This window comes from Acanthopagrus latus, chromosome 9 (genome assembly GCF_904848185.1).
Source record: "Acanthopagrus latus isolate v.2019 chromosome 9, fAcaLat1.1, whole genome shotgun sequence".
Taxonomy (NCBI): Eukaryota; Metazoa; Chordata; class Actinopteri; order Spariformes; family Sparidae; genus Acanthopagrus; species Acanthopagrus latus.
This window is the reverse complement of record NC_051047.1, coordinates 22,961,634-22,987,118: the sequence shown is the minus strand read 5'-3', so window position 1 is coordinate 22,987,118 and position 25,485 is coordinate 22,961,634. Positions and strand designations below refer to the sequence as shown.

At 43.9% G+C, this 25,485-nt stretch overlaps 1 protein-coding gene across 3 annotated transcripts in view; it reads right to left on the bottom strand.

Moving 5' to 3' along the window:
- Window positions 1–25,485, bottom strand: part of LOC119026056 (neuropilin-2-like) — a 103,369-nt gene that overhangs the window by 11,765 nt on the left and 66,119 nt on the right. For 2 of the 3 annotated variants that reach the window (XM_037110146.1, XM_037110147.1), the window contains exons 12-16: window positions 13,708–13,782; window positions 12,675–12,839; window positions 8,070–8,338; window positions 7,162–7,258; window positions 4,747–4,779 (exon numbers count right to left, since the gene is read on the bottom strand). In XM_037110146.1, coding sequence (XP_036966041.1) covers window positions 4,747–4,779; window positions 7,162–7,258; window positions 8,070–8,338; window positions 12,675–12,839; window positions 13,708–13,782 — 639 coding nt within the window. The remainder of the gene's footprint in view (window positions 1–4,746; window positions 4,780–7,161; window positions 7,259–8,069; window positions 8,339–12,674; window positions 12,840–13,707; window positions 13,783–25,485) is intronic. The other variant, XM_037110148.1, reaches the window with a different exon arrangement.

Genomic DNA, 25,485 nt, shown 5'->3' with positions numbered 1-25,485 from the left:
AGGATGCAGCTGCTTTTATCAGGGCAAGATCACGTTGAAGGGAGTCGAGTGGAGGGGGAAAGCGATGGAGACGGAGAAAAGGGGAAATCAGAGAGAAATTACAGGGATAGGGGAGGGATAAGAGCGAAGGCATTATTGGGAGGAAGAATGGAGTGAAATAGAGAGGGGTGGTAGAAAGTGAGGGGAGAGGGCGGGAGGGGAGGGGAAGTGAAGGGAGAGAGCTAATCCTGCCATGATATCTTTAATCCTGCATTAGAGGGTTTGTCTGAAACTTCAATACTCTGTCAACTCACTGTGAAAGAAAGCCGCTGAGAGAGAGAGGCGGAGGAAGAAAGGGAGAATGGGAGAGAATGAAAGAACTCGAGCAAGAAAGAAAGAAAGAAAGAGGAAATAGAGGTAATGTCGGCAAGATGGAGAGGAGAGAGGAGAGAGAAATAATGAAAGGACACAGGAAGGAGAGGTGCAGAGAAAAGGTAGAGAACCTCGAGGAAACCGGCGAGCTTAATTCAGTCTTTTTTTTTAAAGTTCAGACGAACTCTTTAAGGGTTTAAAACCGTCTTTGATTGTAAAGCTGCGCTCTAAGCAGCCTGCACACAGATCCTTCCCACCAGTGGATTAAGACACAGACGATTTCCAGAGCTGCAAAAAATTGACCGTTACGTTCATGCTTTTTTTTTTTCCTCTCTCTTTTTATCTAACGGGAGGAGAAAAAAAGGGAAAAAGGAAAGTTTCCCAAGAGCATCGTTTCCTAAAGTGAGCCGAAAAAAAGGTGCGGCTCTCAAGGAACTTTTCGGTTACTAGAGTTTTTCTGAATCGCCCAAATTTTGGTCTTTTCTCATTCCGGGTCTTACAATAATCTTTTTCTTATCAGACTGAGATACTTTTAAAAAGTGGAGTTAAAAGTGTGAGTGCTACAGTCAAATTAAAGCTAGAATTAGCCTCCTTTCTGTGTGTGTGTGTGTGTGTGTGTGTGTGTGTGTGTGTGTGTGTCGGTCCCTTGCCAGAAGCCAAATGCCTCCTTGGTTGCCATGGATACAAAACCCCTGACGGTGTGGCAGACTGGATCATATCTCACCACAATAACGGATCATGTTACCAGGATATAATTAAGGAGAAACTTTCTTAAAAAAATTGTGAATTTCCAATTCTCCTGAAGTTTCACTGTGATGAGAAGATTTTGGGGCAATTTTGGGTCATTAGATTTATTAAATTTATATATTTTCATTCATCGTTTTTTTCCACAGGGGCACTTCTATAGACAGCTTATCATCTTTATTCTCATTGGACTGAGTCGGTCACCTTGTTCCTGTTTGACTTTTTAACATTAATCAAATTAATTAGATGAATTCTCTTCCTCTTCGTTTTCTGTGTACGTCTTAATCACTCCAAATCTGGTTTCAGTCTCCTTTTTACCTACATGATGTCAGTTATAACCGCAGTAAATAGACCACCGATTAGTAGATATTTGTATATTCTTAGTGCGTTTTAAAATCGACACCAAGACGTACAAAGTAAAAAACAGTCGAGGCGTTTAAACTGGCAATAAACAGCTTCTTCTGCTTCAGCTCATCACTCTGAAGTAACGACTGATTGCACACTGAAGTGACTGTAGAGTAGTGACACCATCCACGATTTCCCATAAGCCTCGCTTTCACTTTGGTATTCAGTCACTGACACTGGGCTTGATTTCTTTCCTGGACAAATCAAGGTTTCAGATTATGGCACAAACACTGCCACAACAGGAAGAGGCATCGTTTGGCCCGGTCTCTATCGCCCAGGTAACGCTGGAACAACTGGGATAACTGCGGAAACTCTACACTGCAAAAGAAACCCGCTGATGGAGGAGGCAAAGAAGGCAAAGAAGGAGGGAGATAGAAATTGAAAAACAACGGAGAGCTCTGGTGTTGCGTCAAAATCTGTTCCCCCCTTCCTTACGTGGTTCCAAAACAGCAGTCTTTCTACAAGATCATTGGATTTCTTACGCTTGTCTTAACGGTGCCATCAGTAATACCACCAGGAAGTACAAGGAGGGGGTTGTTGCCAGATATGCTGTGAAATGAAAGCGAATCAAATTCCCTGGAACTTTAACTTCAACTTCAGCTCATTTAAGGTGCACATCACCCAGAGAGTCAGTCAGTGAAAACATCTGAACATTTTTCATAGTTTCAGACTCCATCTGTGTTTTATAACCACTTCTGAGGGATCGTTCCAAAAAATGTGCGTCTATCCGCCGATATATTGATATCAGAATTTTCTGTATCGGCCCCCAAAATTCAAAGTATTAGTAGGGCTCGACTTTAATTATACATTTGTGATGATGCCGGACTCAAACAACAGGGTTCAACCACATCTGTTCACCCAAAGACAAACACTTCAGTTCTGAGCTCACTTTTCATCAGACGTCCCAGAGGACAAATTTAATCCCTCTTTCCGGGGCTCATCCGCATGAAAACACACATTATGTTGTCATGCTGGGAGTCATCTGATATCTGCTCACGATCCGATAGCCCGAGAAAAACCTGCGAGCGTCAGGTCAGAAACTCCGAGTGTGAGTCGGGTGACGAGGTCGACTGTTGGGTTTGACTATTTTAGGGAATGGAAGTTACGTTTCTGAGCTGACCAAAATCAAGCGCTCCTCAAGTTTCTGACAGTATTCAAAGAATGCTCTTGATCTGCGCGCACGCACACACACACACAAACACACACACACACACACTGAACTGACTAAATCAAACACACCGTCAGTAATATTGACACAAACAAAGTGAATCGTTTCCTTGCACCTACAGCAATAAAAAGTAATTAAAGAGTTAGATGTCCCAGCTCTAACCTGGTGATCAATCTGGACACTAATCACCAAGTGCAAAAAAACAAATAAATAAATAAATAACATCTTAAAGTCTTGATAAATTACTCAGGGTCTGCAGATATAATACCACTTGTCATATTTTGTCTGTCTCTAAACAAAAGCCGTCCTGCAGGCAGCGTTTAAGGTCCCGACCCAGACTTTGAGAGCGGGAGATCCAGTAGCATAATCTGTCTAAGCCCCTTTTCTTTTTTTTCTTTTTTATCTAGAGAGAAAAAGGAAAAAGAATAAAGGGAAGCTGGATGGTGATCAGCTCTGCGTTTCATTTATGGATGGGATCAGGAGTTTGCCAGGCTGGGTAACGGAGAGGAGAAGGGGAAGGAGAAGAGAGGATAAAAAGAGGAAGGGAATTAGAACAAAATAGCTGAGATGAAAGAAGAGAGGTAGAGAGGAGGGAGGAGTAGAATACAGAAAAGTGCAGGAGAGGGGAACAAGGAGAAGTAGGTGGAAGAGGAGAGGCACCTTGTATGGTGCTGAATGCAGAGAGAGGAAGCTTTCATGGACGAGGAGCAATCGCACCGTCCTCGGCTATTACAAAGCAGCGGAGGTTGGAGCAGACGTGTGAAGCAAGTCCTGCCGAGTTCTTTAAATCCGAGGAAAAAAGACCGAATGGAGACCGTTTGACTGTGTCTGAGCAGTCTGACCATGACCTTGTGAGTTTAACCCTGGATCCTGTCAACTTCAAGTCACAGAGACTCGCCACATACGTGTAAACCAGACACAACATGGCGCCCATCGTCGGTACGCTGCAGTGTGACGCTGTTGTAACTGCACGTGTTTCTTTTTTTGCTTTTGTTGTAAATATTCTATAGCTCTATTCACCGGGGACCAGTATTACCAGTGGACCTCTAGAAATCATCTCATCCTGCCTGCGTTTCATTTGCCATTTTTTCCCCCTGTATATGATGCCAAGGCTCCGCGTGATATTAACATTTCAAAAGGCAGAGCATCTGTTCCTCTGCAGCCACATTATTAACATAGTTTAGACTTGTTTTGCAATCTTAATACATTCCTTACAAGCACGGCTACATGTGTTAAGTTAAAAAAAATGCTTTGTCTGCGCTTGAATGCGACAACATTTTGTTGCTCCTGACCTTCTCCTCTTGAAATGTCAACCCCAAAAATCACTGAGATTCCCATTCCAACAGGACTAAAACTCTCACATGACCTCTTTGCAATTCACATTTTTTACATTGCAAACTGCAGACACGGCAGATTCTCACGGGATTAACAACCTAGACGACCTCCGCAAGTATTACCGATCACCGGAGGTCCACAGGTAACACTAGTCCCGTATGAACAGGGCTTCAGCACTGTGGTTTTCTCACATACCAAACTATATAACCGGGAGTATCAGCCCAGCATGCAGAGAGTCATGCTGGAACAATGCAGTGGATCCATTCCCTCAAGTTGCAATGCTGTCATCATAACAGTGGATACATTCCACATAAAGTAAAAACACCTTGACAAGAGACTTGAATGTGTTATTTGTGAGAAAAGTAGATTTTTTTAACTACTTGTCAAAAACTTGTCAAAAACTGATGCTTCAGGATGTTGGCCGACCCGTCCTGCAATCCCAAAGCCTCAGTTTTGTTGGGAACAAGACTCAAAAATCAACTTTTTTCTCAAAAAACATCTTTAATAAAGAACCTCAAATGTGTAAGTATGTGGATATATTGAGAAAAGAACTGCGTATGTGTGGAAGTATTTCAAACGAATAAGAGTGCTCTTACGCTCCATTGATCTGTATATGACACGTAATGCACTAACAAGGTTCCTCGGAGGCCGGTGCCGTGCTTGCGAGGCTGAGCTTAGCAACAAGCAGAAAGCACGGACATGTGACACAGGAAGTACAAACGGAAACAGGAAGTAGAACTTACTGGATATGCCAGGAGTTAAGGCAGGGAAAGGCTCTGCAAAAGGAGAAAGAAGAGAAGAAGTGTTACTGATGACGGTTAGTAGAGTGTGCACGGTGAAAACAATGGAGGGAAAACCGTGAAATTAAAGTTTAGATGACTGATAATTGGCGGGGGGAGGACGATGAACTCGAATGTGTACCGACGCACGTTTTAACGACTGAGCCGACATTTGGAACAACTGTATTGCAAATGACCGATAACAGAAAATGGACTGTAATCCAGCTGAATCACGAAATTGCAGGACGCTGCACTTTTACCGCGGCACTTGCTACCCCCTCTCTGAGAAAATCAATAAAGATTTGTCGAGTTCCGAGATGTTGCAGGAGTCTAAAGGCCCATAAATCTTCCACGGATGACAGTCATTTTTACCAAAATGGAGAGAAAATAAAGAGAGGAAGACAAAAGTGTGGGCTGTCAAGGTTTAGAGGAGAGGAAGACTCTCTCATTTTGAAAACTGCTCTCGCCTCTTCCCTTCTGCTGTGTCATCCTGTGTCTCTGTCCTCTGATTACTCTTTTTCCAAAAGGTGAGACACAAACTGTTGTTTGGTAGAGAAGGAGCGAGGAGGGGAGGACGGCTGGAAGATGGGGGTGAGGGAAAGGGTGAAGACAAGTGAAACCGAGGGAATGGGAAGGAAGGGTGGAGGTAAGTTAAAGGGCCGTGGGAACAGGGACTGAAATTTACCGCTGTTTATTATTTGCCGGAGGAGATGACATCTATTATGAAAGTGAGGGGAAAGGGGGGGAAAACAAGAGGAAGGCACTACAGAGAGAGAGAGAGAGAGAGAGAGAGAGAAAATGATAAGATGAAGAAATAAAACATACGAGCGGAAAAACACATCGGAGGGAGAGGATGGAGGAAACATGTAGTCGCGGACAGTCGGTAAATAAGAGTCTTGTTCTGACCTGTGACGTTTGGAAAAAATTGATTGGAATCAAATCAATCAAGAAAAATCATATTTAACCCGCAGAAAGTTACTGTGTTTAAATGCCAAAGTTAGCACTGTGCCAAAGGGGCACTCTGGCAAATTCGTATTGCATTTTCATGACATTTCGTGGACTTTTGAGGGACAGATTTCAACAAGAAGAGTCAGAACTGAGGCAGAAAAGGCAGCGATACCCTGACTTTCAGTTTGTGGACATATAAATATACCAGAATCTTACGGTTCCCATGTTGAACGTTAAGTCTGGGAACCACCTGAGTCGACAGCATTCCAGTACAACAGGTTGGGTTACCAGTTCCAGGTCGGTAAGAGATTGTTAGCCATTGCTCCTCTGAAACTTCAGTGCCATTGTTTCATTTTTATGGTATAAAACTAGATGAAGAACTGAACTAAACTTAAATTTGGTGCCAAAACGTTTGAAGCTAAAACTCTGATTTAATCCTGACCTGACAGAGCTGAAAGAGCAGCAGTGGCACAGCGAGAAGCTTGTTTACAAGAGTGTGTGTCGTGTCTGTGTGTGTGTGTGCTCATGTGTCATGGTTATTAATGCAAAACAACCGTGGTGGTTTTCACATGTCATTATACATTATACATTATTGTGTGCATTTCCGTGCCATTATGTGTGCTCGCTTATAGCAGGCTATCACCGCCCCGCTGTGCTCGGTGCAGCGGCGCTCCGCTACATTAAATGATAAGAGTATTCCCATTACTTCAAATGACGGAGGGAGCAAGCTGTGTGTGTGTGTGTGTGTGTGTGTGTGTGTGTGTGTGTGTGTGTGTGTGGTTGGAAATTCTGTTTCTCAAACGAGGGGAATGCGAATGATTTCAAACTTAATCCTGTGTCTAGTCTGTGTGTCTCAAGTCCGTCTGCATTCTTTTCTGTTGAAGTAATATAAAAGTCCACAACTGAAGCCAGTAGGTCTGAACAATAATAATAATAATAATAATGATGATAATAATCTACGTGGCCGGTTTACGTCTTTAATCACAGAATAACTACGTGTTGCTCTTTCATGTAATCATGACACGCACGTTGTCTTTGCTGCTGTATGGCCCAGCGACCAGGCTGGAGACTGGAGGGCGGAGGAGAGAGCGACACAGAGGAAGACTGAGAGGAATCGTAAAGCGGTGGGCTGGGGCGGTGAAGGGAAAGACTGAGGGAGATAGAGAGAGGGAGATATGAAAGATAGATTAGAATCCATGCCCGAAGGCCGTTTGTGGCCTACTTTCTTTTTTTCTATTTTTTTTTTATTTATATATTTTTTCTTTCTTTTGTGAGTGTGTGTGTGTAAACGAGAAACACTGCGAGTTTCTTTTTCCCCCTCTGAACCGCTCTCTGGTGAAAACACAGCATAAGCGGCGTGACGTGGAGGAAGCGAGACAGACGGATGGGCGGACATATGGATGAGTGCGACGGGCAGGTTGTGGGACTCACGTGTGCACTGCTCCAGCTCGACGCTGCTGCTCATGTGGATGTTATCTATTCTGATGTGGCCTCGTGTCGGGTGGTCAAAGAAGCCCTCGAACACCACCTGGAAGACAGAAGAAGAAGAAATGACATTACAATCTTCATTAAAACACATTCTGTTCTCAAACATTTTCACGTCAAGGACACAAATTAGACCACAGACGCCCATTTGCTAAGAAAAGTAATGAAACACATGACCAAAAACTCATGTATTCTCTTATTGGGCTACTTATGGATTAAATATTAGTGGAATTAAATAATTCCCCTTATGGCTGAGGAACCACTGGAGGTCCCAAACCACACTTTGAGCAGTAAAAGACTGAAATTAACCATCTTAGTGTTTCAGCTAAGTGTCTGTACTGTTAGGTAGTTAAATCTATCATATCTTTTTTACCTCTATAAGCTCTTAAAATATTAATTTGTAATGGCAGTAAAGCTGTAAAGTAATTAGTGAATAGTGAATCAAAAAGTTTTTTTTAGCAGTATAAAGTGGCGTGAAAAGAAAAGACTTCAGCCGAGGACAGAGGGACTCAAATTTTCATCAAAAGTTATGACAGGAACTTTCATTTTTTGTTAAACGTGGCAGCTGCTTTGGACAAATTAGGACGAGGGAGAAACAACTTTGTTCCAGTGCTGAACTGAACCAACAGACAACAGAGCTGCTTCTTTCCTCGGGCTGTTAGACCACCATCAAAACTGTTTTAATCTATGAGTCATCTGACAGGCGTTTAGAAGAACTATAACTACTAAGAAATCTTGCTGATGGTCGTGTTTGCTTATGTGGGTCACATAGAGCCATCAGTACTGAATCGAGACTGTTTTATAACCAGTTAGAAGTCACTGCTGCCTCAGTGAGCTCAGAAACAAACCCTCACCTGGTACTCTTTGGGGCTTTGGGGCAGGATGGTGCGGCCCTCCCTCCAGTGAGCCCCTTGGTCTCCTTTGAGAACCCACAGCAGCGTCTCCTCCTGGTCGCTGTCCCTCAGCAGGACCCTCAGGCTGCCCTGCGCCTCCCCCTGGAGCTGGTAGTGGAAGAGGAGGCAGAGCGGGCCCTGCTCCGGCCCCACCTCGGGGCTCAGCAGCCGGGCTCGCTTGCGCTGGGTGTGGGCGCCTGCGTCCAGGTGGAGGTAGTTCCCTGAGACATCTGTGGGAGGACAGCAGACGCTGCATTGTGAAATCAGACTAATGAGGCGTAAGACGTGATTCAAACCGATGCATCGCCACTCTTGTGAGCCACATTTATGATTTTTTTTCCTCCTCTCTGCTATTTGCATTTTATTCTTTTAATGGCTCCCATTTTAATGAATTTTATGATTTGTGGCGGTGCTGCCGCAGAGCGCCGGTTCGCTCCCAACATACAGCGTGATGTACTAATGCAGTGGGATGTGGTTGCTTAGAGTTTTAAGGCATTACCGCCATCGTTCTGTGGTATGAGGCTTAACCGCAAATGAGACTGCCATTTCATCATGGCCCCTAATGGCTATAGATACACACACACACACACACACACACACACTAACACAACCATAATCACTCCAGATGCTGACACCTCGTTCTGTTGCTCTCCCTGTTTTTGCTACTTAGTCAGCAGAGCCATCATACCGCTGCACTCACAACGCTTCTGCACACACACCTTTATTTATTTATTTATTTATTTATCTTTTTAAAATTGTAATTCACTTCTGTTTCCCTCCTCGCAGCTCCAAACGTATTGACGGGCAGAGGGCCCAGAGGAGAGCGAAAAAAGGAAAAGGAAGGAGTGAGCGAGCGAAAGAGTGAGCAAACATGACACGGGAGACAGAAAAGAAAGACGGCGCTGTTGTGTTTTCCCTTCCCCAACAGGACCATAATCATTAGCTGGCTGCTGTGTTTGGCTGTTTGTCTATTATGGCCGCAGAGTAAAAGCTTCGCCGGAGCTGCAAACAGTGTTTTTTTATCGATGTGCAGACGCTGCGTGCGACATCTCAAGAGAGAGACGAGGAGAGAAGACAGAAAATATCCATCCATCCATCTGTTTGTCTATCTATCTATCTATCTATCTATCTATCTATCTATCTATCTATCTATCTATCTATCTATCTATCTATCTATCTATCTATCCATCCTCACCTTGTTTTCCCTCCCTCTGCTAAGACAGAAAAAGAAAAACACTCGACAGATTTTGCCGCACATCACACTTAATGAATAATGGATTTGGGTTGAGGTAACTCTGTTTCTTCACTCGGAGGCAATGGAAAAAAAAAAAAAAAAGGAAAAAAAAAAGAAAAAGAAAAAGGGGGACCTAAATTACCGCTGCTCATTAAGTGCAGTTAGAGAAAGTTGCAGTGTTTTTTCCGTCTCCTCGCGTTTGATCTTGGCGAACGTACAAAGGGAGGGAATTAATTAACAAGTCTCCATGGGAGGGATAGGCAGGGATGTGGAATTGGCTCTGAGGGAGGAGTGTGTGTGTGTGCGCGCGTGTGTGTGTGTGTGTGTGTGTGTGTGTGTGTCGGTGCCTGTTTGCATGAGTTCATTTTTGTTTATATCTGTGTGTGTGTGTGTGAGAGAGAGAGAGAGAGTTCATCTGTCAGACATTGTGTGTGTGGGTATGTATGAGTTGGTAGATTTGCATTTGTGTGGATAAGTGCAGAATGTTTTCTAAGTTTAGAGACATACTGTACGTCTGCGGAGGTCAACGCGGGCTGAGGAGTAAGTGCAGAACAATGTCAACTGTTGTTTCCACTTGTACTGAAGCATGACAGGGACTTTTTCTTTTTCAGCACTGATTCCTCACACTCCCAGTCATCACAAAAAAAAGAGAAAACAGTAGTTTCAGAGGAGCTATTTCTGTGGACCGAGCCGCCTTCATCCTGAATCATGAACATCTTAAATCTGCATCCTGCCTCGTCCGTCGTGGTTTGTGAGCTCTGGTTCAGTTATTTCCTGTTTTATTTTGAAGTCATATCCTCGTGTGTCATGTCTTACTTCCTCCCTTTGTCCATTGCAGATTTAAAGCACTTCTCTATTAATTTTAACAACTTTCTGTTATTTCCGTGTAGAAAAATTGGCAAAATGTTTTGGTTCAAGATCAGAAAAGCTCACGGAAAAAAAGCTACTTCACGGTTGGTTTCTCAGTGACACCTGTTGGACCACATCAGAACCACTCAATCTGATATAATCAGATGTTAGAAACTCTTATCACTTCCAACACCGAGCAGTGCGAGGGGTTTACTTTCGATGAAAATCTCCACAGGGTAAAGAATTTTCCGTCTCGGCCCGTCTGAGATCAAAAGAATAACTTGCGCGCTCTGCTCGGGTCGGATTTTCTCCTTTAAAAAAAAAAAAAAAAAACCCTAACAGGGCTTTCAGTGACAAGGGTTGGGGGATTTGATTTGCATATGGAGACAGCTTCCAGACAGGGTGCTGCGCTAATGTTGCTGTTGAACAAGACTTAATGTCATGTTGCTGTCGAATACGCAGACAGGGATGCTGCTATGTCAATTACACACACCCCCGCGCGCACAGACACACATGTGCACACACAACACACACACACAGCAGCCTGGTGTGATGTAGAGGCCTGCCCGGTGTCACGGCCCTGTCTGTTTATGAAGGAGCTGCTCAGTCAACCATAAACTGGATGGCTTCAACAGATACAGAGGAAACCTTGGTGGATGGCAAGGTCGAGGGTGTGTGTGTGTGTGTGTGTGTGTGTGAGTGAGTGTGGGAAGCGAACCCACACACCTTGAGTGTTTAATACGCGGTCAGTCCCACCTTGAGTGGTTTGTGTGTGTGTGTGTGTGTGTGTGTGTGTGTGTGTGTGTGTGTGTGTGTGTGTGTGTGTGGAGCCTCCGGGGAGCTGGAGAGCCAAGGCAGCACTTCTGTCAAAGCCATCATCTGACTTATCTGACTGCTCTGGGCGAGTACGTGTGCGCCTTATGGGTGTGTAAGTACAGTAAGTATGTGTGTGTGAGGAATGTGCATGTGTGTGTGTGTGTGTGTGTGATGGATAAAACAGTCTCGGTTATCCTCCTGCTGTCTTATTAAAGACGGGCAGATGTGGGGGGAAAAAAAAAGAGGCAAGAAGCACTGGGGGAGATGGGAGAGAGGTCAGCGAGGAGAGGAAGAGGTGATGGAGTGACATAAAAATATGGACATTTTATACTGAAGTGTGAGTTGAAAGACGCGGCGTAACAAGAAGAGGCGAGATGGTGATGACTGAGACAGCAGAGGTCGATGAAATGCAGAAAGAAGGAATCAACGTGGGAAAAAGAAGAAGCCGAAAAAAAAGTTGTGGATTAAAAAACAAAGGATGAAAGTGAGAAAAAGAGGAAGAAACAACAAAAGTACCAAACTAGGTTAGGGAAAAGTGAAACTGTTAAAAACTCCAATTAAGTCGTCGCGCACACTTTTAGCAGATCAGAGTGAAATCCTTGCATCATGGCTGTTGTCGGTGGTCCCTCCCAGCGCTCAGATCTGTAATATTCCACCACAGGACAACCGCTTAGCTCTTAATTAGCTACAGAGAGTCTCCGTGCTGAGGAAGGTCAAACATCTCAACGTGACGCAGCGTTCACGAAAGCGAGAAATGTCTGGAAGTGAGAAAATGAGGTTGCAACGGGCACACAAAGCTTGTAGGAAGTTGAAGTGGAGGGGAAGACCAGTGAAGAAATGTTGCTTCTGGTTCTCACAGTGTGGATGTTTTACTTTTTACTGCTACAGGTAGTTTAGAGACAGAGATATTGGAAGTAACTGAGCAAAGCATGTGTTTTTCGTCTTGGTTCACTCACAATCTGCGATCTATGAGCACGACTTGGACGTCACAAACAGTTTGGATGCACCAATATTTAGCAAACACAAGGTTAGGTGTAGGAAAATATAGTTTTGGTTAAAAAAAAAAAACTGCATACATACAATTACTGTACCTCAGTTTTTTACAGCGGAGGGGAGCTTTTAACTCAAACCACGTTTTTGCATTTGAATTGCTTATTGATTATTATAATGGTACAGCAGTGTAGGGCGACCTGTGAGATGGGACGTTGTGAAAACATGTCAAACTGTATTTTGGATTGTATTCTGTATAACCTGTAGAACTCATAAAGATACTTTGAACAAAAAAAAACTTGATTTCTTTTCTCTTTTCCATCATTCTGAATTATCCCACAATTGTCAGGAAATGGGAAAAGCTACCATGTGTTGAACCAATCACATTGCAGTCTTCTGCATACTAATTAATTATTTAACGTGCTCTGGCTCTTGAACCTGGCCACAATAATCATCGCTCTTATTTGGATACAAGAGAGTCACACAGCAGGGGCAGTGATTCATGGGCTGTGTTTTGTTTTAATCCAGAAAACATGTTTCCAGTTTGGATTCTCAGTTCTCTGGTGCTACATCTGTATTGTGTGTATTTTGATGATGTTTCAAGTCATTTGATTTCAAGCCCTTTATGCTCCATGCGATCAGAACGTGTTGTGAATCACGGACAAACCGGTACTCACTGTCTGATCCGAGCGCCAGGTCCTGCCTCGTCCCATGCGTGCCGTGTCCGGTTGAACTGCTGCTGGCCGTGTGCAGCGACCAGCTCACACCTGACTGAGGATCAGCCGACCAGCCGCACAAGCTCTGCTCGAAGTCGCACACGGCCGACAGGGACGGCGTGGTGGCTGCGGGTGGAGAAAGAGACACAGGCCGTGGATAATGCTGATCATCAAGTCGCCTTTCTGAGAGCTTTTTAGACACCACATCAGATTTAAATGTTTTTCTCTTTTCCTTATCTTCCTTTTATGAGACTTAACGCCGTGATTGTGCGCCGCCTCTTTATTCTGATGCTTTGAGAGAGATCCCCACTGTGTTTAGATGTTTTGGCAAAAGCGCTCGTGTATTATGACATCTCAGTAAATCAGGCTGAATACAAATATTAGAGTTAAAGAGATGGAGAATGAGCCCCGACAGAAGAATCAGTGCAGAGGATAAAAACGGGGGGTTTAGCTATGAATCAAACGGAGAGAGAAAAAGAGCACGGGAAATCAAGAAAGCATGGAAAATAAAAAACAGGAGAAATAAAAGACTAAGTAGAGCTTTATAAAATGATCTGAGTGTTCCTGGTGCTGGATTTACCAAACGGATCAGAGCTTCTTAAACCACATCACTGTACATCTACCCCACTGAAGCTACAGCCGTGAAAGTCGCTGACCTAAAGCTGTGAAATCATATTCCCAACAAGTGTGTGTGTGTGTGTGTGTGTGTCTGTGTGTGTGATCCTCCGGCTGTGCGAGCCTATTTTTCGCTCAGGCGGAGCTTCCTGTGGGACTCCTTGAATCTAACAGACTTCAAAAGCCCAGAGGCCCTGCGGTGCGCGGTGACATCATGAGTTTGACCTTAAGAGCGTCGAGTGTGTGCCGACGAGAGCCAGAGAGAGGGAGAGAATGAACGATGTGTGTGTGTGTGTGTGTGTGTGAGAGAGAGTGCTTTAACTATGTTTTATGTGTAGGTGTGTGTGTGTGTGTGTGTGTGTGTGTGTGTGGTGTTTACCTGGTCTCATTGCAGCAGTGGTCTGTTCCTCTCTGGGCAGGGTCGGGGTCGCAGTGTCGGGTACCGTGGTGGTTTCTGTCAACGGGAGGAAAAAGACATTGGTTAGAAAGAGATGACGTGGATCGGAAGTTCGCCGGTTCGATTCCCCTGGTCTGGATGTCGAAGCGTCCTTGGGCAAGACGTTGAACCCCAAACTGCTCCTGATGTGCTGGTCGGCACCTTGCACGGCCAAATCTAAGCTCCTCTCTTTAAATATTCACACTTTGTTCTCCCACACGCTGGAAAACATAGTCATATTTTAGCAGCCTGGCAGCGGAGCGCAGCTTGAGCAAAGAAAGATTTAGATATTATACGCTAACTGATGTTGTTTGTACACACGTCGCTGCCGCCGCGCGTTAAGGCGGAAGTTTGTCACGATGGCAGGCAGTGACGGAGCGAGCCGAGGCGGTGAGCTGAGCGCTGTGACACAACACACTCATTTTACCCACTGCACGTTGGCACACACACACACACACACACACACACGTACACCCACAACGCTATGATGATAGATGCCGCACTCACACTGACCTTGGTGCACAGCAGCGTGCGACCAGTGTATGATAGATCAAACGGAGTTGCACGCACACACACACACACACACACACACACACACACACACACACACACACACACACACACACACACACACACACACACACACACACACATCCGTCAGCAGACCTTCTGGTCTTAATAAGCAGTTTTTCTACTGTTGGTTAGGATTCCTTAAACGGCCTTGAATGCCTCACCGGCTCCTTTTTTTTTCTCAGACACGCATCTACACATTGACGTAAGGGAACAGGAGGCTGACACGACAGACCTCTCGCCAAATTATTCTGAGAGAGATGACTTCTTTCTCTGTTATTCATTACACGGTCTGTCCTCTTTTGTCACTCATCATTGGTCTCGGTGAAGCCCCTCCATCTTTCCATCCCTGCCTCGTCATTTGTCACCATAAATCCGACCAGTTTCAGTTCTGCTTTGCAAAAAAACCACCGTCGACACCACAAAAAGCTCTTTCTGCACACACACACACACAAAGTCGATCTCTCTTATTTTCCCTCTACGGCACAGACGTGAAACCCTATCTAGTGTTGTTTCTGTTTCACCACAACCGCAATTTTCTTCCCGATAACTCTTTCTCCCGCTCCCTTTCTGTCATCTCTCCCGGAGGCATATTTTGATTTCCACTCGTCCTTTTCTCGCCCCGCAGATCTTTTTCTTTCTCTTTGTTTCGGATCTCTCTCTGTCACTCTCCTCCTCAGCCCTCTCAGCAGCTTCCCCCCTCTGCGCCGTAACTCTGTCTGGTGTTTTATTTTATGTCGGTCACAACCACCACCAGCACAGTAAATCTGAGACCACTGTTGATTTACTGCTTGTTTGGTTGCTTGGGATGTTTCCATGACTCATGCGGGATGGGTGTTGGGGGGGGGGATCTGTGCGTCTTGTTTGGCCTGAACTCTTGACCTTTTTGCCCCGCTAACAGCCTCGAATTTGCTGCGGAAACCCTGGTTTGATTCATTCCTCACAACGCGCGTTGTGTGTGCATAACTTTATTGAGTTGTTGACACAGTCTGCTCACAGTGAAAATATGCAGGATTATTATGTAAGCCTGAACAGAGTGGCCTAATACACACACACACATATGGGCACACGCAAACACACACACACGGAATTAGATATTAACATTGGATAAGTAGCTCCCAGCTGCTGACATTAAGCTGTTTTAATTTGGTGCCCTTTACCACTGTAATTAGCCCCCCATATGGAGGGAAGAGAGGGAGGCATGGAGATGAGAGAGGGGCAGAGAGAGGCATGGAGGTAGATGGAGAGAGAGGGAGATCGACATGGAGAGGGGAAACCTAACCCGTTCCACCTCTCACCACCATTTTCCTAATTAGTGACCACACACAGCTCCTGTCAGCCTCCAATTCTGAACTCCATCTCCATCTCCTCTCCACTCGTCTAATCCAATTCTGCCCCTGCTGTCTGTCATCTCCCCTCCTCTTGTTTCTCCCCCTACCTTCATCATCCTCCCTCCCTCCCATTTCCATCCATCACGGCCCACTCTGCGGCTACTGTAAAGGTCAGTAAAATCATTTAAATGAATTACTTCATAATTAAATCCGGTCAAACTTGTAATTTTTCAACGCGCTTTTGCAGGACGATGTTTTTTTTATCCGCCGACTGGCGGACGTGCTCGGCCTTTTTCTTTTTTAGTCGCTTGTGCGGGGGGAAAAGCGAGGATGACGAAACTGTCAGCGATGTTTTAAACATGAGGACTCAAATAGGGGCACGAAAGAAAAACACAAATCTCTACATCTGTATTCTGCAGACGGGTCACCACAAACACCACCGACTCACACACAGAAACCTGCCACGACTCTACGTCTATTTCTACCTCAAACTGGGGAACTGAAAAGGTGTTCTGCTAACCACACACACACACACACACACACACACACACACACACACACACACACACACACACACACACTGTCATAGGCCCCAGGGCTCATTGTAAAGCTGCTGACTGAGCAGCGCGAGGCGGAAACAGAGAGAGACGAAAACTGTTCAATTATGGAAAGAGCTCTGGGTATAAATCTACCTCTGTCAGCCTAAATAATGACTACTGACACAGTGTGCGTGTGTGTGTGTGTGTGTGCGTGTGTGCGTGAGGGAGAATGTCATCCCCACTCAAATTATTGGTGACACTGTGAATGTGTGTGTGTGCTGAAGGGGTTTCCTTTACTTAATGACTCTGTGATTGACTGACTTATTGACTGGCGCGTGTAGCTGAAGGAACGTCTTCTTTATTACGTCAATCTCCCTCGATGGTAACGACCATTAGCTTCAGTGTGACGCCGCCGGATGACCTTTCTGTTGAAGGTATCTACTGTAAGTTGAACTTCCTTTTAAAAAGACCTTCTTCCATCCACAGCATTTTGTTAACCTTAACGTAAATGTTCCTCTGGGACTTAAAACTGTGTCCTGCAGCTCAGCGTACTACAACACTGTGTTCTGCTTTAGTTTATTTGATTCATTGGACAGGTTGGAATGCCACATATATGCTGAAATATGTAATAAACATACATATTATTATGTGCTGAACATACAGTAAATGTCAATATATGAAATTGCTTAATTTGTTAAACAGGTTTCATAGATGACAATGAAATATTACATATTAACATATTTTTGATATATGAAAATTGCGATACCTTCGTCATTAGCGTAGGTGAAGGCTACGTCATATTTTTCATATATGTTATGAACCTAAATCTCCTTATATCCAAGGATGTATACATGTAATTATGATATATTGCCTTATGGGTAACATATATGGCCTTGATAAACGGGTATATTTATAACATATATTACAATCCATATGGGAAATAACAACAGTCATACGTAAATATGCTTTGGGACTCAAAAGTAAGAAAAATTAATAGAAATTTACATCAAAGTTTATGTTTACAAGTTGAGGTACGGTAAGGTAAATAAAGAGAAAGAAAGATCTAGAAAGATCACTGCTTCAAACAAGCACGTTTATATGCAACGCTACATTTGGAAAAAGCAGTAATGAGTTCTTGAAAGTGAAAGGAAACTTGGAAACTAGTGAGTGAAACTTGGGTTGCGGCTCTCCTCAGAATGAGGCTGTTAAATGTTCGACTGCGACATCGATTGAGAAGCGATGGTGGAAAACATGAGTGTGTTTTTTTTTTGGAGGACAATCATTGCCAGTGATCTTGAATGGCAAATCAGAAAAAACTGTACTTAAAAACCCACAAGTGCAGGTTTGATTTGTACGTGGCTTAAAGTGCTGGACTAATTATGACTCCCTCGTCTGTAGATGAGTGGGTGGGAAAATGAGTTCTTTACAGCAGGAAACCCTTTTGAGACTAAATGCCTAATTAGCCCATTGTACAGCAAGCTACCGACAATATCTGGTTTTTATGGTAAGTGCTGCACTGGACCGCAAGTTTTAATGTCTGGTAGACGAGGGAAGGTGCGTTTTTCTGCAGCCCAGTTAAATGTATTGCCGGTGTAAGACCGAGCACATGATTGTCGTTAAAAAAAGCCACCAATAATAGAGCTAAAGAAAGCGGAGCTGTGCACAACACGGCTCAGACACTAAAAGCAAAGAAGCTCTTTATGTCAGGAAACTACAGACAGTGAATTGCTCATTAGCAGATCGTGCAACAAAGCACCATAAGGTACGTGACTGTAATTGTAGCCTTAAGTGTGAAGCTAAGTACGGCAACAACTTAGATGATAAAAAAGAAAGCTGCTGGCAATGAATGGCTAACTACATCAGCCGACAGTAGCCCGCTACAAAGGGAATGAGTTTAAGTGTGGCAAAAAAAAACAAAAAAACACTGAGCTAAGTACGCCATCAACTGCTCGGGAGAGAAGAACAATGCCAGGATATGTTTTAAACAGCTTCAAGCCCCAATCAGAAGGTTTACAATACAGGAGGACTGACAGACTGTATGTTAGTAAGTGTATCCAGGTAATGAGCCAAAGCATTTATCATATAATTTGTACAGTAATAATTTGAAAGAAAAGTTAATGTTTCCATAATAAGGAAGGACAAATTCTTGGCATCATGATACGATGATTTACGACTTGTGATTCCAAACGTCTGACGCAGTTAGCAGCTGAATATACTGCAAGCATCATCAACCTCTACTTCCTCATCATCATCAGGTGATAGTCACAGTAACATCATAATACCATTTTAATCCAAAAATTGTAATGATAATATAATATAATATAAATACTGTAGCATAGCATAGCATAGCATTTCTGTCTAGTATTACCCATTTACATTGGGGATGGCTGTGGCTCAGGGGGAGAGCCAGAAGGTCGCTGGTTCGATTCCCCTGGTCCGCACAACAAAGTGTCCTTGGGCAGGATTCTGAACCCCAAACTGCTCCTGATGTGCTGGTCGGCACCTTGCGTGGCAGCCACCTCCATCAGGGTATGAATGTGTGTATGAATTACTGTAACTCGCTTTGGACAAACGCATCTGCTAAATGCCCTCAAAATGTAAAATGTAAATATACACCCATATCTGTTAATACTTAGCTACTACCTTGTTGTTACCTTGGTACTTTCATGCTTTTTACATAATTATTACCTCTTTATTATCAAACGCTTTCCTCACTATCACCACGTTATTACCGAGCTGGAGTGGAAAGTGCTACAATAGCTAGATAAAGATGTGAGGCGGGGAAATTATGCAAAGAGGTGGCGAGCCAGGCCTAAATATTTATACTGGAAAAACACAATCTTTTTTTTGAACACAGACACATATAAACAATGAGCCAGTCCTAAGTGTTGCCATGTGCGATGTCTCAAAGAGGAAGAGAGGGAAGTGATAAATATTATGGTCCTTCTGAAGTGAACAGAGCATGAGTGTATATGGTTTGAAACAACAGCCCAACTTTCCGGCTCTTGAACATCTTCATAGACGACCCAATGTCAACACGGGCTAATGTGTTTGTTGGAGCATGTAATCAAGTCAGGAGCATTTGAGCCCGTCTGCAGTGGTGGGCAAGACATTTCTTCTTGCCTCTACAACCAAAATGGAAACATGCTGTTGGTGTCCTGTAAGAGCGCCAAACAGTTATTCCTTCAGGAAGTATGTTTTTGAAACAGTGTCAGTTTCCATTTTCATTTGTTCGGAAATTGTGCAATACCTTATCTGTGGTTTTGGCTCTTATGGAGTCGGGAAACATTTACTAACCTCTGGAGATAATATTAGCTTTCAAAAGCTATAAAGCAAAGGAAGCACTAGCAACAGGTTTTTTTTGGGTTTTTTTTTTTGAGGGAAACAATAAAAGCAGAAAAATGGGTCTTTTGAAACAATGTGAGAAGAGCGAGAGAAAGAAGAAGAGAGGGACAGAGATCCCTGAGGGTAATGAGGTCAGGGGAGGGAAAAAGGGAAGGTGAAGACATGGGAGAGATGGAGTGTGTGTGGTGGAGGTGGTGGTGGTGGAGGGGTTGTTACAGGAGCCTTGGCAGGAGACGAGAGTGATTAAATTCTTCTGATGGGGAGGGAGTCGAAGGGGCGGAGACGCGGCAGACTGCAGAAGGCACAAACATTTGTACACTCCTCCACCTCCCTCCCTCACATTATTTTCCATTCCTTCTCATGTGCTTTTTTAACCTGTTGCCATAAAAGAGGCGGGTCAAGTCTGCAACTTTATGAACCGAAATAATTGAGTGAAACATTAATTTAACATAATGATTCTTTTAACGTGTCTAAAATGATTTGCTTGGAAATACCAAGTCTCCAGTTCACGGCGTACTTCTGTGCAAATGTTATCTTGGTAATAATGTAATCTGGTTGTTATCATTTCTGGCTAATGCAGTGTCAGAAGTGTAATCTCTGCAGTGAGAGGAGGAGTGAGACAAGACAGGAGGAGGAGGAGGAGGAGGAGGAGGAGCAGAGGAGCGACGTGAGTGGGTGTAAGCGCGGACACATCCCACCAATCACATGGAAGTCTCTGGACCCGGGCCACGGCTCACATGTGAAAGCTATCAGCAGTGTTTGGACCTGGAAAACACACATTCGCACACTTGGCTCAACCTGAACAATTCGCTGGAAACCTGGAACAGCAGAACACCTCCAGAATGTTCTAGACCGGGAACTCTAAACAACGCTGTCTCCCGGGTGACCTTTCAACATGTGTGTATCAACAACGGGCTTTTAGAGACAGACGGAGCAAAGGTCCCTACTATCATCCAGAATAAGCTGCAAACTTGCTTTTTATTTCGAGCTTTATTTAGGCTCCCGACACGGAAACTCGCCCCGGTGCAAATATGTTATTTCGACAACAAACAGCTTAACATTCATGAAAATCATCATATTCCAGGACTGACCACTGACTCCCTCGGAGTATTTGTTGAGGTATCTATAGTTAATTCAACTCTAGTTAATAGTTATACCACTGTAAACAACAATGGAATGCATCATAAAGCATTTATAAAGTATTCTTTTAAAGTTAAGTTAAGGTAGCTATGCCCTAAAACATACTCTGTTCTATTGTTTATTTGTCTATGACGGGACCAGAATTTAGAAAATGTACATCATGTCATATTGAGGCGACTTGAAACTAGCGATTGAGATCATAAACTCATTAGGAAACTGCTTAATGAGATACTGAATCAAGTTAGAAGTGTGGTGATGTTCCCATAAGCTTACATACAGCCAGACTTCTACTTTGAAACCAGTGGAGTCTCCCACCCCCTGCTGGCCACTTAAGGCACGGCTCCATCTGCTTTGTATACAGTCAGAGACTCAGTCTGATTCGCTGCCAGTCCCAGAGCCAGCGTCTTCGCTACAACTGGCCCGACTTCACACCGAACGGAAACAGATACAAGCCATCAGCCATTACTGATGATGTCGTCTTCCAAACGCTGCGCGCCCCCCCACCATTGAGCTAATTGTGGTTTTGTTGGAACTTGGAGGCAAAGAAGCATCATTTCTGCCCGGCGGTGTTTAAGGTTTTTATGACGATCAACGATTCCAAAGAGCGGCAGCAGCAGATGAATGAAGACAAAGACGTTATTAGCCGATCTGAGACTCTGGACAAAAAGCCGCTTTCTCTCTCTCTCTCTCTCTCTCTCTCTCTCCGTCTGCATTTCCTCTCTGTTATTTCCCCCAAAGCACCCCGCCCAAAACACAGCAAAATGTTTTTCAATGGCGACGAGAACCTAAGCGTGTATTTACACAACTAAGAACAAACCTTTGTCTTCATGCCAAACAGGTGGTGTGTGTGTGTGTGTGTGTGCGCGTGCACAAATGTGTGTACATATGTGCCTGCCTGCCAACAACTAGGTGTGGAGTGAAAGAGATGAGAGCATAGCAGATGTTCTGATCGCTCAGTCATTTAAAACATGAACAGAACTGGCAGCCCGGCAGCTCTCACTTCACATCCAATAGTCGGGGGTTACACGACCTAAATTACATGTTGCCGCCAAAGCTAGCGCGAAACGATCAGAACGAGTCCTGCAATAATATTCTGGCTTTTGTTTCTGTTTTCGCATCGCTGGTTCGGAGCCATAATGACATGCTAAACTACAATATCGTGCGCGCCCCCCCTCCCCTCCCCCTTACTAAGAACCCCGAATCTGTAATTTCAGATTTCTTCATTGTAATTGGGTGCCCAGATTGTCTCCGCCATGTGAGGAAATTGTTTTACAGCCCTGAAGCCAGGTCAATGCGCTTGACAAAAAAAAAATAAATAAAAAATGAAAACAATACAGGGGCAGTAATGGAAAAGCAATTTCTTTCCAAGTTTGTTAAAGCTGGTGTTTAGAGGATATGAGGTTTGTGATTTACATTGTGTCATATTGTGTGTGTCCCTACTTTGGAACAATGAATAAACTAAAGCACAACAACAACATGCTGCTTACACACACAACACACATACACGGATGCCGTAATACTTTTTGGCAAGTGTGAATGAGGGGATGCTTATCTTCTTATTTTTCGGTGAATGATGTATGACTGTAATTTGTACCACAAAGTATGGATGCTAATGATAATGTATAAACATTTCATGCCGTCGAAACACTTTTAAACAGGTCCAGGTTTGTTATTTGTGTCAACAGAGAACAGAGGGCTTCAGCTGCTGAATAATACAGAGGCCGTCCTGATTGCTGCATCCACTGCGAGCTGGCCTGTTTGTGAGTGTGTCAGTGATCATGTGATCGCCTCACGCCGCTGATGCCTCTTTTTACTTATTCATCAGCGCATTAATTCACTCGTTTACTTCCTGAGCAGAGCTGCAGACGGACGGGGCTGCGGCCCGACTGCACGGGGAGCCGTGCTCTGAGAGAGAAGGGACTCCTGCAACTCAAACTTCTTCAGTCGTTTTGTATATTTTTGGGCCTTATTCCATAGGATTGCTTGAGAGATGATAGAGAACGACATGCGATAGAGAGAGAGAGGAGGGATGACATGCAGCGAGGTCACAGGCAGGACTCGAACCAAAGCCTCTGTACAAACTGAGCTACTGGAGTGCCACACAAACTCACTTCTGGTCGTCTCACAATCGAACGATTACAACACACAACATAGTTTAATGTTGTTGTGAAGCTGTTGCTATGTGTGTGTGTGTGTGAGGATGATGATGAGGTCATCACATTAGGTGATGTGGTGCAAAACGAGGTGACAACGTGTGAATGGCAGGACAGGAGAGAGAAATTTTCCTGGAAGCTGCAGCCAGAAGTGACCAAATGAAATGTGTCCTAACCTTGGGAAAAAAAAAAAAAATGGGGGAATTTCTCTCGGTTCGAACAACAAAAGTTTAGGACAATTTAAGGCAAATGTACTCAACTGGTGGCCCTTTAATATCCTTATTTTTGCTCTTTTTGATTGTGAAAAGTAATTCACAAGCTACTTAACCAATTCAAACTCCCAGCATTGCAGATCAGACATGGAGGATGTAAGAATGACAGCCTGATTGAGGAAAACAACAAAGGTGTGGTTGTTTTTGGACATTTTAAATGTGCAAGTGACATATCGTAAATGGGAGGAAGCGTGTCCCTCTTAATGTGGGGTGACTTCCTGGATATCACAGTTGGTGAAAAAGAGGAATCAGGATGTGAAGCATGTTGCACGTCGCCTGTGTACAGAGACGGAAAGCAATAGACAGAAGAAGAAAAGACAACCTCGGAGGATTTAATCTGAAGGTGTCGTTTGGGCCTTTTTCCTGGATGAATTTATATCTCACTTCCTATCAGTAGCCCTGTGTGTGTGTGTGTGTCTGTGTGTGTGTGTGTGTGTGTGTATTGATAGGAGAGGTCCACCAGAGTTGAATGTGTGTGCGTTTCTGTGCGATGTGTAAACAGCTGTGTGCAGTGGACTAAAGCTGATGCACTCCGTTGAATATTTCATCTGCCGTTACAACTCGGCACTTGCAACAGTCACAAGCGAGAGGCGAGACAAAGTCGGGTTTGTCTTCAGTCAGATGTGCCTTTCCCTCTGTTACTGTTTTCGCTAATAGCGCCAACATTAAAGAAAGAAAAAAAAAAATGATTGTGACTGCGTGACTGGTGAGATCATGTGTTTTTTGTTTTGTTTTGTTTTTCAGCGTTATTATCCTAACGTCACTTAGAGACAATTAAAAACCAGACGAAATGAAATGTAACAAAATCAATTCGCCCTGAGCCTCTAAAGATGTAGAATTACCAAGTTGTGTGTGTGTGTGTTTGCGTGTGTGTGTGGTACTTAGGATGGTAGCAGGAGCAGTGGCTATGGTGTTCACGCAGAGCGGGAATGAACTGTTATCACGTCTAATGCATGGATTACATCCAGAGGGCAAACATCTGGCACGCAGACGCAGACAGCCAGACCAGCAGACGATCACTGTAAAACGGTGCAATAGCCAAGAGGTTGATGATCTGCGCTGAGATGATGGCTGCAGAGACGATGTGCGTGATGTCATTAGGGGCAATAACAAGCAATGTGTATGGACGGGATAAAACCCCACCGGGGAACTCGCAATGGGCATATTAGGATGTATTTCTCTCCATTTGAAAGGAATCAGTTGCTGCCATTCATGATGTACAACTGGAACATGATAGATAATCAGTCCAGTGAATGTTTTATTGTTCAGGTCAAGGTTGGTTGCACCTGAGGGCCTTTATACCAGCAACTGTCTGCTCTCTACCAGTCAACTGAAACTCAACATGAGATAAAGGGAAATAAAAATAGACATCTGGACATGACATCTCGTCTGTCCTCTCTTTAAAGACACTGTTAACTAGAGGAGTCATTCAATTAGACCTACATTTAAAGCACGAAGTTTTACTGGGCAAACTTTAAAAGCTAACTGATCACCAGACTAAATGTTGGCAGTGTATGTTTCTGCAAGGCACGGATTTGTTAAGGCAGCTTCACATTTCTTTGGGTTCACTTTGCAATTATATTTCATGGCAACGCTGTGCTTAAGGCCCGGTTAGGTTTAGGTGCAAAAACAACTGTGTTCATGCCACGAACATGGCTGGAAATGCCCTCATTTTATTGGCACAAGAATGATTGGAAAAGGTTCTGATCTCTAGTTAAAAATATCCAATTGTTTCAAAAACACTGTCTTATACACTGGTGTCTGTCTTGTTGGCTTTAGAGACAAAACCCACTGGACTGGGGTTGGGAAAACATCATATTTTGGCCACAAACACAGCCTGAAATGTCCCAACACTTTGTTAAAAAAAACACAAACGACCTGACCGCTTGTCAAAAATATCCCGAAATTTCCCAGTATCTCCTTAAAAATATCCAGCGGTTTCATGCTTGAAACACCGTCTCGAATCATGGCCCAGCTGTTGTTCCACCTCCATCCCACTTCTGCTCCTGAGATGAATTCCCGCTCATATACATGGAATGTGATTGTGATATGACACATAATGTGGAAATTGTCAGTATGGTACGTATCACACGTACTAATCTGATACACATCTGTGGTTTGCAGGAAGATAAAACGCCAAGATTTTATTGTGGCGACTTGACAAAGTTCACTCTGCAGATTTTCTTCTGACTGCTCGTCCAACAAAGTCAAATCTGTCTCTGACTTAAAATGTTCTAACTGAATTTTGACGTTTATTACACTCATGGTAAGTGTGTTAACGGTAGAGGATGTCTCTTCTCTGCCCGTCACCACCGGCCTCCTGGCTCGTCCTGACACATCTAGGATATATCGTTCCCCTCGGGCTCTCTCT